This window comes from Leucopleurus acutus (assembly GCF_964270905.1).
Source record: "Leucopleurus acutus genome assembly, chromosome: 11".
Taxonomy (NCBI): domain Eukaryota; kingdom Metazoa; phylum Chordata; class Mammalia; order Artiodactyla; family Delphinidae; genus Leucopleurus; species Leucopleurus acutus.
This window is the reverse complement of record NC_139152.1, coordinates 6,179,315-6,197,732: the sequence shown is the minus strand read 5'-3', so window position 1 is coordinate 6,197,732 and position 18,418 is coordinate 6,179,315. Positions and strand designations below refer to the sequence as shown.

Here is an 18,418-nt window from a genome sequence, read left to right as displayed (position 1 = left end):
TATAACAGTCCTGGGTGTAAAATCACTTCTGATAAACAGTGATTGTGGTAGTCTTGGCAACAGCACAGTGTAATCTGCAGTAAGTACCATAAAAATGGTGCAAAGGAAGTATTAGGGGAACACTTAATTATGAACAGAGACAGGGAGACCTCACCAAGGAGGAAAGTCAAGCTGACCCTCAAATGGACAAGTAGGATTTCAATAGATGGGTGAGGGGATGACGTTTCAAGAAAGTGGGATTCTTCTGATGACCTCTCTGGTTCCATGGTTGGCTAGTACCTCTCTGCCTCCCCCATTGGCTCAATCTTCTTATCCCCCAATAAAATAGACTCTTAGGTCTTAGAAGAGGAATGAGGCAGGCTTCTTCCATTCCTCTAAGTATTTTCAGTAAGAAGTCTGGAGTTTTCTTTTCTGGTCCCAGGAATCTCCACTTGCAACTTTAGTCCATCTTGGCCTTCATTTTCTGGGAAATCAGAAGCCCTCATGGAGGAATTGCAATCAGAACTCGATTCTTGACACGAGCTGAGGGAAAAAGATGCAGGACAGTGCACTTAGAGACAATACAGACTTCATTGTGTTCAGCTCTGAAATGATCTCTCTCTCTCTCACACACACACACACACACACACACACACACACACACACACACACACAGAGCGCCCCAGCCCCATTCCAGACCCAGCGTCAATCCCCTCCCCTTGGAATTTGACCACGTTAAGAGCTACGAATGAACTTATCTACAGAAGAGAAATAGAGTTACAGATGTAGAAAATAAACTTATGGTTACCGGGGGGTAAGGGGCAGGGAGGAACACATTGAAGATTGGGATTGACACATACAGTACTATATATAAAACAGATAACTAGTAAGGACCTACTGTATAGCACAGGGAACTCTGCTCAGTACTCTGTAATGGCCTATAGGGGAATAGAATCTAAGAAAGAATGGATATATGTATATGCATAACTGATTCCCTTTGTTGTACAGCAAAAACTAACACAACATTGTAAATCAACTATAATCAACTATATTCCTATAAAAACTAAAAATCAAGAGGTGAACCCCATGTGTCGTGGGTGACTGTTAGCTGATAACAGGTAGGAACTCCTTCCCGGTGATGAGCACCCACCCTGGCCAGTCCTTCCAAGAACAACATGGGGCAGTGGCTGGTCCACTCAGGAGACACGCCTTCAGGCAGTCCTGACTCCCTCTCTCTTCCCCTAACTCTTCCCACACTTCTCCGTTTCAGGTTTGTGGGCAGACCTGGAAGCTACGTTTATGTGTTTGACGGTTACCGCATGGAAGAGGCAAGTAGAGCCCCTGGTGTTTCATGCCCGGCTAGGCTAGTGGTTTGTAGGTGCCCCTGCCGCCCTGCCCCACCCTGCCCCAATCCTTGCGGCCTCCACAGGCTGGCTGAGTTCGCGCCCTTGCCTCTCTGAGCTCCGCCTGGTCTGACCGCCCCTTCCTTCCTCTTCTCCTCCTGCAGTGCGCCCCTGGGGGCTGCCTCATGGAGCTGTGCATTCAGCTCAGCATCATCATGTTGGGGAAGCAGTTGATCCAGAACAACATCTTCGAGATTGGAGTCCCGTGAGTAATGAACTCTGCTTACCCCTCTCCTTGCTGCCAGGGCTGAGCCCGGCAGTGCCAGGCTTCCAGCAGGATCTCGTGGTCTCTCCTCTTCTAAGACAGATGGACTCTCTACTCCTCTGTCCACTCTCCAGTAACTTCCCCATGAGGTAGGGCCCCTCCCACAAGTCTTGTTTGCCAATCCAGTTCGGGATGTTTGAGTCTCAGAAGGATTAAGCACTTGCTTAAGTGCCCATAACAGAAAGTGACAGAGCTGTGAATCAGGTACCTCTGACCTCAAAATGCATCATGCTTTTTTAAAAAAAATTATTTATTTTATTTTTGGCTGCTTTGGGTCTTCGTTGCCGCACGCGGGCTTTCTCTAGTTGCGGCGAGCGGGGGCTACTCTTTGTTGCGGTGCGCGGGCTTCTCGTTGCGGTGGCTTCTCTTGTTGCGGAGCACGGGCTCGAGGCGTGCAGGCTTCAGTACTTGTGACGCATGGCCTCAGTAGTTGTGGCTCGCAGGCTCAGTAGTTGTGGTGCACGGGCTTAGTTGCTCCGTGGCACGTGGGGTCTTCCCAGACCAGGGCTTGAACCCGTGTCCCCTGCATCAGCAGGCGGATTCTTAACCACTGTGCCACCAGGGAAGCCCCATCCTACTTTTAATGCTATGTCCTCCTGTAACTGAAAGTGGGGTCTGGCTGCTCGCCGCTCGAAAGCCAATAAAGAGGCAAGGTTGGTGGAAAGGAGAGTTTGCTTTGTTTTGGATGCCAGCAACCAGGATTGGGGGGGGAGGGTGGACAGCTGTCCAAAGGCCAAAACACCCCGCTCCTACACCCAGTGGGCAAGAGCTTTTATACGTGGAGGGAGGGGGCTACGTGCAGAAACAGCACAGTCAGCTCTGGCCGTCATCTTGAAATTGGTCATCGGTGGTCTGACCAGCGTCATCTTGATTGTTTTAGGTACACTTAATCTTCAGTTCCAGGGTCGGTTTGTTCCCATTTCCTTGAGGGCAGTTCTCGGAATTGTGGCAGCTTATGTCATGGCTACAGTCTGGTCATCATGCACTTAACTTCTTCCACCTGGTGGAGGTTTCAGTGTCTATAAGACAGCTCACAGGATATGGCTCAGAATATTATCTGAAGCCCTTAAGCAGGAACTAAAGGTCCTTGACTATGCTTAATGACTAAATTGTTATTACTGTCCTCCTTTGACTGTTTTGCTTTGTTTCTGAATTTTCTCACTTCTCTGATTAAACTTATTCTTTGGCTAAAGTTTTTCCACAGACAAAAGCAGGCTGAGGACTTAGGGGGGCAGGGAACACAGGGTTCTGCTCCATTTCACTCCCAGTGAACAAGTAACAGAGGCGTGGAAGATGAATAGGAAAGATTGAAACACAATGTAATCATTTAGAAAAATCTCTAAGGAACTGTGGAATATATGATCTTAGGAGGGGAAGGATGCATAGCTGGTGAAACAGAACAGATTTTCATGTGGATTGTTTCCCCTCCCCTCCCACGTGGTTTTTTTTACAAAGACTTCTTTCATTAGGTTGTTTGCTTTTTATTAACGTCTTTATTAGAGTATAAATTGCTTTACAATGGTGTGTTAGTTTCTGCTGTACCACAAAGTGAATCAGCTATACGTATACATATATCCCCATATGTCTTCCCTCTTACATCTCCCTCCCACCCTCCCTATCCCACCCCTCTAGGTGGTCACAAAGCACCGGGCTGATCTTCCTGTGCTATGTGGCTGCTTCCCACTAGCTATCTATTTTACGTTTGGTAGTGTATATATGTCCATGCCACTCTCTCATTTCGTCTCAGCTTACCCTTCCCCCTCCCCGTGTCCTCAAGTCCATTCTCTACGTCTGTGTCTTTATTCCTGTCCTGCCCATAGATTCTTCAGAACCATTTTTTTTTTGATTCCATATATATGTGTTAGCATATGGTATTTGTTTTTCTCTTTCCAACTTATTTCACTCGTATGACAGACTCTAGGTCCATCCACCTCACTACAAATAACTCAATTTCGTTTCTTTTATGGCTGAGTAATATTCCATTGTATATATATATATACTACATCTTCTTTATCCATTCATCTGTCCATGGACACTTTGGTTGCTTCCATGTCCTGACTATTGTGAATAGAACTGCAGTGAACATTGTGGTACATGACTCTTTTTGAATTATGGTTTTCTCAGGGTATATGCCCAGTAGTGGGATTGCTGGGTTGTATGGTAGTTCTATTTTTAGTTTTTTTTTTTTTTTGCAGTATGTGGTCCTCTCACTGTTGTGGTCTGTCCCGTTGCGGAGCACAGGCTCTGGACGCGCAGGCTCGATGGCCATGGCTCATGGGCCCAGCCGCTCCGCGGCACGCGGGATCTTCACGGACCGGGGCACGAACCTGTGTCCCCTGCTTTGGCAGGCGGACTCTCAACCACTGAGCCACCAGGGAAGCCCTATTTTTAGTTTTTCAAGGAACCTCCATACTGTTCTCCATAGTGGCTGTATCAATTTACATACCCACCTACAGTGCAAGAGGGTTCCCTTTTCTCCACATCCTCTCCAGCATTTATTGTTTGTAGATTTTTTGTTGATGGCCATTCTGACCAGTGTGAGGTGATACCTCATTGTAGTTTTGATTTGCATTTCTCTAATGATTAGTGATGTGGAGCATCTTTTCCTGTATTTGTTGGCCATCTGTATGTTTTCTTTGTAGAAATGTCTATTTAGGTCTTCCGCCCGTTTTTGGATTGGGGTGTTTGTTTCTGTGGTATTGAGCTGCATGAGCTGCTTGTATATTTTGGCGATTAATCCTTTGTCAGTAGCTTCATTTGCAAAAATTTTCTCCCATTCGTAGGGTTGTCTTTTCATCTTGTTTACGGTTTCCTTTGCTGTACAAAGCTTTTAAGTTTCGTTAGGTCCCATTTGTTTATTTTTGTTTTTATTTCCCTTTCTCTAGGGGGTGGGTCAAAAAGGATCTTGCTGTGATTTATGTCATAGATTGTTCTGCCTATGTTTTCCTCTAAGAGTTTTATAGCGTCTGGCCTTACATTTAGGTCTTTAATCCATTTTGAGTTTATTTTTGTGTATGGTGTTAGGGAGTATTCTAATTTCATTCTTTTACATGTAGCTGTCCAGTTTTCCCAGCACCACTTATAGAAGAGGCTGTCTTTTCTCCATTGTATATTCTTGCCTCCTTTGTCAAAGATAAGGTGACCGTATGCGCGTGAGATAATCTCTGGGCTATCCATCCTGTTCCATTGATCTGCATTTCTGTTTTTGTGCCAGTACCATACTATCTTGATTATTATAGCTTTCTGGTATAGTCTGAAGTCAGGGAGCCTGATTCCTCCAACTCCATTTTTCTTTCTCAATATTGCTTTGGCTATTCGGGGTCTTCTGTGTTTCCATACAAATTGTGAAATTTTTTGTTCTAGTTTTGTGAACAATGCCATTGGTAGTATGATAGGGATTGCACTGAATCTGTAGATTGCTTTGGGTAGTATAGTCATTTTCACAATATTCATTCTTCCAATCCAGGAACATGGTATATCTCTCCATATGTTTGTATCATCTTTAATTTCTTTCATCAGTGTCTTATAATTTTCTGCATACAGGTCTTTTGTCTCCTTAGGTAGGTTTATTCCTAGGTATTTTATTCTTTTTGTTGCAGTGGTAAATGGGAGTGTTTCCTTATTTTCTCTTTCAGATTTTTCATCATTAGTGTATAGGAGTGCAAGAGATTTCTGTGCATTAATTTTGTATCCTGCTACTTTACCAAATTCGTTGATTAGCTCTAGTAGTTTTCTGGTAGCATCTTTAGGATTCTCTGTGTATAGTATCATGTCATCTGCAAACAGTGACAACTTTACTTCTTCTTTTCCGATTTGGATTCCTTTTATTTCTTTTTCTTCTCTGATTGCTGTGGCTAAAACTTCCAAAAGTATGTTGAGTAATAGCAGTGAGAGTGGGCAACCTTGTCTTGTTCCTGATCTTAGTGGAAATGGTTTCAGTTTTTCACAATTGAGAATGATGTTGGCTCTGGGTTTGTCATATATGGCCTTTATTATGTTGAGGTAAGTTCCTTCTGTGCCTACTTTCTGGAGGGTTTTTATCATAAATGGGTGTTGAATTTTGTCAAAAGCTTTTTCTGCATCTATTGAGATAATCATATGGTTTTATCCTTCAATTTGTCTGTGTGGTGTATCACATTGATTGGTTTGCATATATTGAAGAATCCTTGCATTCCTGGGATAAACCCCACTTGATCATGGTGTATGATCCTTTCAATGTGCTGTTGGATTCTGTTTGCTAGTATTTTGTTGAGGATTTTTGCGTCTATGTTCATCAGTGATATTGGCCTGTAGTTTTCTTTTTGTGTGACATCTTTGTCTGGTTTTGGTATCAGGGTGATGGTGGCCTCGTAGAATGAGTTTGGCAATGTTCCTCACTCTGCTATATTTTGGAAGAGTCTGAGAAGGATAGGTGTTAGCTCTTCTCTAAATGTTTGACACAATTTGCCTGTGAAGCTGTCTGGTCCTGGGCTTTTGTTTGTTGGAAGATTTTTAGTCATAGTTTCAATTTCAGTGCTTGTGATTGGTCTGTTTATATTTTCTATTTCTACCTGGTTCAGTCTCAGAAGGTTGTACTTGTCTAAGAATTTGTCCATTTCTTCTAGGTTGTCCATTTTATTGGCATATAGTCGCTTGTAGTAATCTCTCATGATCCTTTGTATTTCTGCAGTGTCAGTTGTTACTTCTTCTTTTTCATTTCTATTTCTATTGATTTGAGTCTTTTCCTTTTTTTTTCTTGATGAGTCTGGCTAATGGTTTATCAATTTTGTTTATCTTCTCAAAGAACCAGCTTTTAATTTTATTGATCTTTTCTTTCATTTCCTTCATTTCTTTTTCATTTATTTCTGATCTGATCTTTATGATTTCTTCCTTCTGCTAACTTTGGGGGGTTTTTTGTTCTTCTTTCTCTAATTGCTTTAGGCGTAAGGTTAAGTTGTTTATTTGAGATGTTTCTTGTTTCTTGAGATAGGATTGTATTGCTATAAACTTCCCTCTTAGAACTGCTTTTGCTGCATCCCATAGGTTTTGGGTCATCATGTTAATTGTCATTTATTTCTAGGTAGTTTTGGGTTTCCTGTTTGATTTCTTCAGTGATCTCTTGGTTATTTAGTATCATATTGTTTAGCCTCCACGTGTTTGTATTTTTTTACAGTTTGTTTCCTGTAATTGATATCTAGTCTCATAGCGTTGAGGTTGGAAAAGATACTTGATACAATTTCAATTTTCTTAAATTTACCAAGGCTTGATTTGTGACCCAAGATATGATGTATCCTGGAGAATGTTCCATGAGCACTTGAGAAGAAAGTGTTTTTGGATGGAATGTCCTGTAAATATCAATTAAGTCTATCTTGTTTAATGTGTCATTTAAACCTTGTGTTTCCTTATTTATTTTCATTTTGGATGATCTGTCCATTGGTGAAAGTGGGGTGTTAAAGTCCCCTACTATTATTGAGTTACTGTCGATTTCCCCTTTTATGGCTGTTAGCATCTGCTTTATGTATTGAGGTGCTACCATGTTGGGTGCATAAATATTTACAATTGTTATATCTTCTTCTTGGATTGATCCCTTGATCATTCTGTAGTGTCCTTCTTTGTCTCTTGTAATAGTCTTTATTTTAAAGTCTATTCTGTCTGATATGAGAATTGCTACTCCAGCTCTGTTTTGATTTCCATTTACATGGAATATCTTTTTCCATTCCTTCACTTTCAGTCTGTGCATGTCCCTAGGTCTGAAGTGGGTTTCTTATAGACAGCATATATTCGGGTCTTGTTTTTGTACCCATTCAGCCAGTCTGTGTCTTTTGGTTGGAGCATTTAATCCATTTGCATTTAAGGTAATTCTCGATATGTACGTTCCTATTATCATTTTCTTAATTGTTTTGGGTTTGTTATTGTAGGTCTTTTCCTTCTCTTGTGTTTCCTGCGTAAAGAAGTTCCTTTAGCATTTGCTGTAAAGCTGGTTTGGTGGTGCTGAATTCTCTTAGCTCTTGCTTGTCTGTAAAGGTTTTAATTTCTCCATCGAATCTGGATGAGATCCTTGCTGGGTAGAGTAATCTGGGTTGTAGGTTCTTCCCTTTCATCACTTTACATATGTCCTGCCACTCCCTTCTGGATTGTAGAATTTCTGCTGAAAAATCAGCTGTTAACCTTATGGGGACTCCCTTGGATGTTATTAGTTGCTTTTCCCTTGCTGCTTTTAATATTTTTTCTTTGTATTTAATTTTTGATAGTTTGATTAATATGTGTCTTGGCATGTTTCTCCCTGGATTTATCCTGTATGGGACTCTCTGAGCTTCCTGGACTTGACTATTTCCTTTCCCATATTAGGGAAATTTTCAACTATAATCTCTTCAAATATTTTCTCAGTCCCTTTCTTTTTCTCTTCTTCTTCTGGGACCCCTATAATTCGAATGTTGGTGCATTTAATGTTGTCCCAGAGGTCTCAGAGACTGTCCTCAATTCTTTTCATTCTTTTTTCTTTATTCTGCTCTGCGGTAGTTATTTCCACTATTTTATCTTCCAGGTCACTTATCTGTTCTTCTGCCTCAGTTATTCTGCTATTGATTTCTTCTAGAGAATTTTTAATCTCACTTATTGTGCTATTCATCATTGTTTGTTTACTCTTTAGTTCTTCTAGGTCCTTGTTAAACGTTTCTTGTATTTTCTCCATTCTATTTCCAAGATTTTGGATCGTCTTTACTATCATTACTTTGAATTCTTTTTCAGGTAGACTGCCTGTTTCCTCTTCATTTGTTTGGTCTGGTGGGTTTTTACCTTGCTCCTTCATGTGCTGTGTCTTTCTGTGTCTTCTCATTTTGCTTAACTTACTGTGTTTGGGGTCTCCTTTTCACAGGCTGCAGGTTTTTAGTTCCTGTTGTTTTTGGTGTCTTCCCCCAGTGAGTAAGGTTTGTTCAGTGAGTTGTGTAGGCTTCCTTGTGGAGGGGACTGGTGCCTGTGTTCTGGTGGATGAGGCTGGATCTTGTCTTTCTGGTGGGCATGACCGCATCCAGTGGTGTGTTTTGGGGTGTCTGTGAACTTATTATGATTTTAGGCAGCCTCTCTGCTAGTGGGTGGGGCTGTGGTCCTATCTTGCTAGTTGTTTGGCATGGGGTGTCCAGTACTGGAGCTTGCTGGTCGTTGATTGGAGCCCGGTCTTAGCATTGAGACAGAGATCTCTGGGAGAGCTGGCGCCAATTCACATTACAAGGGGCTGGGAGGTCTCTGGTGGAGCAATGTCCTGAACTTGGCTCTCTCACCTCAGAGGCTCAGGCCTGACACCCGGCCGGAGCACCAAGACCCTGTCAGCCACAGAGCTCAGAAGAAAAGGGAGAAAAGAAATAAAAGAAAGAAAGAAAAAATAAATAAAATAAAGTTTTTAAAATAAAAAATTTTAAAAAAATCATTAAAATAAAAAAATATAAAAGTAATTAAAAAAAAGAGAGCAACCAAACCAATAAACAAATGTACCAATGACAGCAAGTGCTAAGAACTGTACTAAACAAAACAACGGACGACAGAAGCCCAGGACAAATGGTAAAAGCGAAGCTATACAGACAGAATCACGCACAGAAGCACACACACACTCACAGAAAGAGGAAAGGGGGAAAACATATATAAAGGAAGAGAGTGACAAAATCAGTAGACAAATCTACCAATGATAAGCTCTAAATACTAAACTAAGATATACATAGAAATCAGGGACTAGTCAGTCGCATTCGGCAAACCCCAAGTCTACAGTTGCTCCCAAAGTCCCCCTCCCCAATTTGGGATGATTCCTCGTCTATTCAGGTATTCCACAGATGCAGGTGCATCAAGTTGACTGTGGAGCTTTAATCCGCTGCTCCTGAGGCCGCTGGGAGAGAGTTCCCTTTCTCTTCTTTGTTCTCACAGCTCCTGGGGTTCAGCTTTGGATCTGGACCCGCCTCTGCATGTAGGTCGCCTGAGGGGGTCTGTTCTTTGCCCAGACAGGACGGGGTTAAAGGAGCCGCTGATTCGGGGGCTGTGGCTCACTCAGGCCGGGGGGAGGGAGGGCTACGGAATGCGGGGCGAGCCTGCGGTGGCAGAGGCCGCCGTGACGTTGCACCAGTCTGAGGCATGCCCTGTGTCCTCCCGGGCGAGTTGTCCCTGGATCACGGGACCCTGGCAGTGGCGGCTGCACAGGCTTCGGGAGGGGAGGTGTGGAGAGTGACCTGTGCTCGCACACAGGCTTCTTGGTGGCTGCAGCAGCAGTCTTAGCGTTTCATGCCCATCTCTGGTGTCCACACTGGTAGCTGCAGCTCACGTCCGTCTCTGGAGCTCATTTAGGCGGTGCTCTGAATCCCCTCTCCTCGTGCACCCCGAAACAATGGTCTCTTGCCTCTCTGGCAGGTCCAGACTTTTTCCCGGATTCCCTCCCGGCTAGCTGTGGCGCATTAACCCTCGTCAGGCTGTGTTCACACAGCCAACCCCAGTCCTCTCCCTGGGGTCTGACCTCCAAAGCCCGAGCCTCAGCTCCCAGCCCCGCCCGCCCCGGCGGGTGAGCAGACAAGCCTCTCGGGCTGGCGAGTGCCGGTCGGCCCTGATCCTCTGTGCGGGAATCTCTCCGCTTTGGCCTCCGCACCCCTGTTGCTGTGCTGTCCTCTGCGGCTCCGAAGCTCCCCCGCTCCGCCACCCGCAGTCTCCGCCCGCGAAGGGGCTTCCTAGTGTGTGGAAACCTTTCCTCCTTCACAGCTCCCTCCCACTGGTGCAGGTTCCATCCCTATTCTTTTGTCTCTGTTTTTCCTTTTTTCTTTTGCCCTACCCAGGTACCTGGGGAGCTTCTTGCCTTTTGGGAAGTCTGAGGTCTTCTGCCAGCGTTCAGTAGGTGTTCTGTAGGAGCTGTTCCACATGTAGATGTATTTCTGATGTATTTGTGGGGAGGGAGGTGATCTCCACGTCTTACTCCTCTGCCATCTTCAAGGTCCTCCCTTTCATTAGGTTTTGCATTGAGTTAGTCATGAAAATAACTGCTGACTCACGAGCACTGGACCCAAAAAAGAGGATGAAACAGGTGAAAATCTACCTTCAGGTCAAAGGAAAATGTCACCCCCTCTGCCTTTTGTTTCTATTGCTTTTTTAGTTGTAAAAAAAGAAATCTGTTTCAGGCGGTGTTTTCAGCTAGCCTGGCATCAGAGAGCCAGGAAATGACAGAGAGGATCAGGGGTAACTCTTATAGGCTGGGCCAGTTCTGTTTAGCAGGACTGGATGGACAGTTTGTACCAGGCTCAGAGTTCTTTGCAAACTTCTTGCAAGGTTATCCGTCCTGTGACGCAGTCGTCAGACAGTCCCCACAAGGTTAGGTGAAGATACTGCCACACACTCTGTCTCCCTTTTGGAGATTTACTAAGCACATTATTTAATGGCTCTGAGAAATCCTGCAATAAAGAAACTGGTTTAATCCCTTTATTTCCAGCTGCATTTGTTCATGTCATTGGCCTGGGCTCTTAGTAGCAGACCTTGGAGTCCACTCTGGCTAGTTGAAGCAGCAAAGGAATTTGAGAACAATAAGTGTCCAACAATAAGAACAATAAGTGTCCAACAATAAGAACAATAAGTGTCCAACAATAAGTGTCTATAAGGGTAGAGAGCCAGGCCCTGAGCTACGTAACCAGGAATAACACTGTCCACACTGCAGGAGCACTTGCAGGGAATACCACTGCCTTCATCTCTTGGCTTGTATGGCTCAGGTATTAAAAAATGAGAATTGGATACCACAGAGCTATACCCACAAAAACTGCGGTCTGAGCCTTCCCAGCTGTCTTCATCAGCTTGGGTTGCTGTAACACAGTAGCATCGACTGGGTAGCTTATTCCTCACAGTTCTGGAAGCCGTGAAGTTGAAGATTATGGAGCCAGCCGGTTTGGTCCTGATGAAGACCACCATCTCCCTGTAAGCTCATGTGACCCAGGCTCTGTGTATATGTGGAGAGAGAGCTCTGGTGCTCTCTTCTTCTTTTTTTTTTTTTTAATTTTTATTTTATACTGGACTATAGTTGATCTACAATATTGTGTTCGTTTCAGGTATACAGCAAAGTGATTCAGTTATACATATACATATATAGTATCTATTCTTTTTCAGATTCTTTTCCCATACAGGTTATTACAGAGTATTGAGTAGAGTTCCCTGTACTCTACAGCAGGTCCTTGTTGATTATCTATTTTATATAAAGTAGTGTGTATATGTTAATCCCAGGCTCCTAATTTATGCCCCCCTCCACCTTTCCCCTTTGGTAACCATAAGTTTGTTTTCTAAGTCTGTGAGTCTGTTTCTGTTTTGTAAATTAGTTCATTTGTATCATTTTTTTTAGATTCTGCATATAAATGATATCATATGATATTTATCTTTCTTTGCTTGACTTATTTCACTTAGTGTGATAATCTCTAGGTCCATCCATGTTGCTGCAAATGGCATTATTTCATTCTTTTTAATGACTAAATAATATTCCATTGTATATATGTACCATATCTTCTTTATCCATTCATCTGTTGATGGACATTTAGGTTGCTTCCATGTCTTGGCTACTGTAAATAGTGCTGCTTTGAACATTGGTGGTGCCCTCTTCTTATAAGGGCACCAATACCATTGTGGAAGCCCCACCCTCATGGCCTCATCTAAACATAATTACCACTCAAAGGTCCCACCTCCTAATACCATCACATTGGTGGGTAGGACATATAGATTCTGGAGGGGACACAGACATTCAGACCATAACACAAGGCTCTCTGTTTCTTTTTCTTTAACTTATACACAAGATTTGTGTACAACTAAATACAGAAAAATATATGTGAAATGGTCCTTGTCTCCTCAGAGATTAGTTTTTTTAGTTTGGGAGACAAAATAGACTGCATGTGACTGGGTGTTCTCTCTCTGGTGCAAACTTTGTCAGAATTCAGACAAGTAAAGGTCAGGCATTTTGGAGCAGTCAAAGAAAGCTGCGAAAGCAGGGGGCTGCGTCTGTGACTTGAAAGAAGGCTGTCACTGTCATATATAACAAGTTGGTCTGCCATTATTTTGTTTAAAGAAACAGTTTCCCGGACTTCCCTGGTGGCACAGTGGTTAAGAATCCGCCTGCCAATGCAGGGGACACAGGTTTGAGCCCTGGTCTGGGAAGATCCCACATGCCGCGGAGCAACTAAGCCCATGTGCCACAACTACCGAGCCTGTGCTCTAGAGCCTGCGCACCACAACTACTGAAGCCTGTGCGCCTAGAGCCCAGGCTCCACAACAAGAGAAGCCACCACAGTGAGAAGTCTGTACACCGCAATGAAGAGTGGCCCCTGCTCGCCGCAACTAGAGAAAACCCAAGTGCAGCAACGAAGACCCAACGCAGACAAAAATAAATAAATTTTAAAAAAAGAAACAGGTTCCCTTGGATGTAGATTTATTTTCTAAACAAACAACAGACTGACTCGGGTTTATCAAAACACTTAGTGACTCAGGTGTTGCTTTAGGAGAAGATGAGGTAGTGGTGCCTGACCGGTCTTGGGGCATGCCAGGGTCATGGCAAGGGTGAGAGCCCCAAATCTCTCTCTGTCTGCGTAAGGGTCGCTGAGCCTAGGTTCCTGGGGCTGATTGGAACCTTTAGCAGATATACATGATCCACTCCTTTCTTTAGGGAAAGCTACAGCAGTCACTGCTCCCATGGGGGGCTGTGACTGTCTGATAGATCCCCAGAGAAAGCTATTCTTTGGTCTTTCTCAGAAACACAATTAGAGAGCTCAAGTTATGATGGAGACAATCGGATTTATCTGGAAAGAAAACCTGTTTTCATGAGAGCCCTACTTCAAGGAATGAGAATCCTGAGCATTCGCTCATAATACTTTGCCATCCTAGTCGTCAGAATGGGTCTCACCATCACTGGCCATCAGTTAGGCTGTTTTTCTGTCCCCACACTGGGGTAACCACAGGAGGCACTTGGGCACGTGATTTTTCTCGGAGGAGCTGGAGGAGAACATGGTTTGGGCATCTCAACCCTCTGAAACAGCACCTCGTTCTCAGCTTCCTGGTTGAAAGTCACTCCGTGATAGTCATCAAACAAAGCTGGTGAGACACGTGGTCACTGTGGTCTAGGAGCTTACCATCTCGGAGAGAACACATTTGTTACGGACAAACATCCAGAAAATATACATGCCGAGAAAAAGATGTGCCAACGCCACATCTGGCCCCTTCGAAGCCGTGAGTCCATCCCCTCCACCACTGCTACAAAGGAAAGCCTCCAGTCCCCTCCAAACATCCGGGTGAACACACCTGTCTTTCCAGTACATTGGTTGGAATTGGAGACAGCTTGCCATTTTTTCATTCCCAGGCGTCTCTTCTACCACTTGGCCTATCCACTCGGGACCCAGAAGTCCTTTTTTTTTTTTTTTTTTGCGGTACGCGGGCCTCTCACTGCCGTGGCCTCTCCCGTTGCGGAGCACAGGCTCCGGACGCGCAGGCTCAGCGGCCATGGCTCACGGGCCCAGCCGCTCCGCGGCATGTGGGATCTTCCCGGACCGGGGCACGAACCCGTGTCCCCTGCATCGGCAGGCGGACTTCAACCACTGCGCCACCAGGGAAGCCCCCAGAAGCCTTTTTTAGGGTGTAAGAGAGGCAAGAACTCAGTCATTTGGACAGTATGTTGGATGTTCCCCACCCATCAACTCTATCAGCTCCATGACAGATGATACCTACACACAGCTGTTTTCCTTGAAGGCGAAATTTCCTTCCTTATGCTTGATGTGTGTTTGCTATGCCGCACTTTAACTGATGGCATTCGCATGAAATTCATAAAGCTGTGAGCAAGTCACTTCCTACGTCTCACTATCCTCATCTCTTGAGGAAAAGCGTATAATAATACCTAATATACAAGAGGATATAATACCTCTTTAGTATGTAATAATGTAATAATCTCTAAGGTTTTGTCATTTCAGCTCTAGCATTCTATGAACCTCTCCTCTATTCAGTGAAATTGGTCACTGCCGATTCCAATACAAGTCACTTCTCTTCCAAAATAGTTTTCCTCATTTTAGTTCCTAATCTGTTAGTGAACACATACAACCTAATCATATAGTTGAAGTCAGGAATGTAGAGCAAAAGTTCTTCCACCAAGCCCTATGGTATTTTATCTTCAAAGTTCTCTGCAATTCTACAGGTTGTGATTGAGCTTGTTCACCTGAACTCGCCACGATTATGATTATTGGGTCTTCCACGCCCCACGCAGAGCCCACTCTCAGTAGATTAGACCCATCAATCCAGAGCTCATGCACCTGGCAACATCCTTATGTATGATAGAGAAACATGAAATAAGCAATAAAAAAGGGGAGTCTTTTATAGGCAAAAGAGAAATGACCACTGAGCCTGACAGTGAGGAAGGAATAGTGTGAATTATAAAAACTAGACCCAGTGGTCTTTAACTCTTTCGTGGAGGCAACACATCTCTGTAGGGCAGTGATTCTTCAACAGATCTGGGTTTAAATCCAGGCATTGCAATATAGTCCCTGTGAGACCTTGGGAAAGTTGTTCTAGAAAGACACATGGTTATGTAAAAATACAGCTTGCAAATATGCTCAGGTCTCTAGAAAAGAGAATATATGGGTATCCGAGAAAGGATGAACCGTTCCTGGGGGTACAGGTAGCCAAGGTGTTACTGAGTGTCATTGGCTTTTATGTTTACAAGTGATGCTCTCTGAGTGTTTCGAGTTCAGGGAGTGAGCTGAAAAGACCTTCTCAGGAGCAGTGTTTTTCTCTTATGTTCTGGGACCCATGGCTTGTGGTTCATGGTAGCTCTTCAGTGCCTTCAGAGCCTGCATCCAGTTTTTTCCCTCAAGGAGATAAATATTAATCTTCGAGACCAGACTTGATTTTTAAAAACAGAAGCAAGTCTGAGGAGTTATGTAGGTAATCATTACTGGATAAGAATATTTGGGGTAAAAAAAATATGGTTATACACATAGATTGATCATTTTTCGTGTTTGTTATTTACTTCTGAAAGCAATTTGCTGAGATTCTGCCGAAGCGAATTTTAAAATGTTAAAGACTATTGAACTGGCTTTGCTGGTAAGCCAGGTAGTCGGCTGTAATTTATCTAACTCCCTAAGGGTGCACGGTTCTCCTTAGATTCTCTGTGCGTGCATGTGCGCGCATGTGTGCGTGTGCGTGCATGTGTGTGTATTGCTAAAAGCACCACCACTACAAATTCTAGTGTCTTCTTGAGTCGACCAGTCCAGTAGGCTTCTTGCATTAGACTGTTTCCCAATCTTTAGTCATTTGTCAGCCAACTTTTAAATTGTTTTCCATTACCTACCTAGACAGCTATTTGCATATTAATTTCCTCTAAACCAATTCACTTTTTAAGTGCATCACATTTCTGAAAGTGGAAAACTAACACTATCAGTTACCCTGAATAGCAAATAGTAGAAAGAAATACAATAAAACTGATCCATTATTAATCCATGAAGTTAGCCTAAGATCTGCATTCTCTTTACTGAAAAAGAAGTTGTACAAGTCCCGGGGAGTTGTTAAAGACATACCAGCAGCAGACTGGGGTTTTCTCCTGGACTGCAATCAGAGGGATGAGCGGAGAGCAGTGAATAATTCTTCCAGGTGCTCTAATGAGATGTTAGGCCAAGTCTAGTGAGCTTCCAAAAACATCACATGAGCTGCTAGTGGCACGTGTCCTTTGCTTGGGAGACATCGGCTCAGTACAATGTTCTTGCCTTTTAACCCCGCAGGCCTCCACGGGGCTGGCACAGATACCAGGCATGTCCATGAATACTGTACACCTGTCCTTTGGGACCAAGATAAGCATCTTCAGCTTCCAGACCTCTCCCTTTGCTACCCCTAAATCTGGCAGGTGCCCCAGACAGGGCCACCATGGAAGGCCAGCACCGTCCAGACAGAAGCATGTCCCACTTCTGCTAGGCCTGCTTCAGAGCCCCTGGAGATGGAAAAATGAAGTGCTTTCAGAGGAAGCAGCAAAACTGGGAGCAGTAACTCTTTACGGGCAATGAGGACATGATACTAGATGAAGCTGAAGTTGTGTGGCCTGGCCTTGGACTCTCCCCACTCACACATCCCCAGGCTCCTGGGGCCTGACACAGTTGTGACAGATGCTTTCCAGAGGGGAGCCAGGTGGTTTTCAACACAACAGGCTCCAGAATAATGCTCATTGGCAGCTCCTTCTGAGATAACTTCAGACATGGCCGGCTCGCAGGGCAGAATCCGATCTTGTGCTATTTATTATCTGAGTCCATTGATGGGGATTTTCCTCATCTCCCCCACCACACACCCACCACCTTTCCCATATGTGTTTGTGCAAAATGGACTTTGGATCCAGACGTCATGGTGCCCCCAAACACGCCACAGCACATCCCAAGTCCTCGCTATAATTTTATGTCAAACTCAGCTCTAGTATTCCATGAAGCAAAATTGGAAATGGCCTTTAATCATTCAGAGAGATAAATGTGTGTGTGTGTGTGTGTGTGTGTGTGTGTGTGTGTGTGTGTAAGGGTAAATGCTCTTTTTCAGGCGCCAGATTCTTTCCTGAGCGACGTCTGAGATGGACAGAGCTGATGAATTAATACTTCCGCTGGCAAAATGTCCCCCAGTCCCTATTCTTGCTAGAAGCACCAGATCACACCCCAAAATAGCCAATATACCCCTGCACACAGCCAGGAAGATTTCATAAACTTTCTTCTTTTTTTGATAAATTTGATAAATATTGTATTTAAAGACATGAAACCGTCTCTCTTTAAAGCCATCACAGGCAAGGGAAGCTGTGTGTTACCCTCAATACAGTGGAATATGGCTGTGAATCAGAGGTTTAAGGAGCAAAGTTGAATCCTGTCCTGTGTCATGAAGAGGAATACACAGCTCCGAGGCTGATGTGTTTCTCTTCTTCGGCGCAGGGCGGGCTTGCTTCTGCCTTCTTTCACGAGGCTCGAGGTCTGTGAAGCCAGGGTCTGTGGAGGACTCCTGGGGCCTGGATCCTGCAGCCAGGAGGCCAAGGCGTGACCGACAGTCACCGTGGTCTCAGGGTGAGCCTGTGGGGCACATGCAGGGGAAAGGCTCAGAGGCTTCTGGACAGAGTTTCTCAGACTTGTCATTAACAAGGGACAGAGACAGAGCAGATGAAAAGGAGACAAGGGTAACCTCAAAGGAGTTATTTTAACAAGTGAATGCATCATACGGTAGGAATCATAATGTGAAGTTTTCCAAACGCCCCGTCTGTGTGTTATACAGCGTGCAGGCTTCCTCTTAAATCCTGCTCTCGAGGGACTTCCTTTATTAATGTTTTTAATGGGCGCTGAGATCTCCAGGAGGGAGACTCCCGGTAAGGAGAGGTTCGTAAGAATTATTTGTGGATGTTTGGACCCCCCCACAGCGTATTGCATGGCCGACCGCGGTGTCCTTCCTGAGGCCGTCCTCTGCCCTGGCCTTCGTTGCCACAGGGTCTCACAGTTGAGCATCTCTTCCTGTGACTGCTCTTTCCTTGCCCTCTGAAGGCTCCTTCCCCTCCACGCCACCCACAGGAGGTGTTCATTGCTAGAGTTTCCATTGTTCTCTCCGTGATGGTTCTTGGGTCTCTAGCTCCAACCCGGACCTGTTTTCAGAGCTCTAGACCACATATAACTGTTTACTAGACATCCCTACTTAATTGTCTCATGAAACCCTCCATCTCAACAACTTCTCCTCCCGCTCTCCTCTTGTGTCCCCCAGTTTAGCGAACTCTGCCACCACCCACCCACACGGCCAAGGACTTTGGGGGGTCATCCTC

General features: G+C 44.4%; 1 protein-coding gene across 1 annotated transcript in view; it reads left to right on the top strand.

Moving 5' to 3' along the window:
- Nucleotides 1-18,418, top strand: part of ANO2 (anoctamin 2) — a gene marked incomplete at its 5' end in the record, with an annotated part of 318,386 nt that overhangs the window by 256,942 nt on the left and 43,026 nt on the right. Inside the window, 2 exons of the mRNA XM_082849511.1 lie at nucleotides 1,250-1,307; nucleotides 1,487-1,587. Of these exons, the coding sequence (XP_082705637.1) occupies nucleotides 1,250-1,307; nucleotides 1,487-1,587 (159 nt within the window). The remainder of the gene's footprint in view (nucleotides 1-1,249; nucleotides 1,308-1,486; nucleotides 1,588-18,418) is intronic.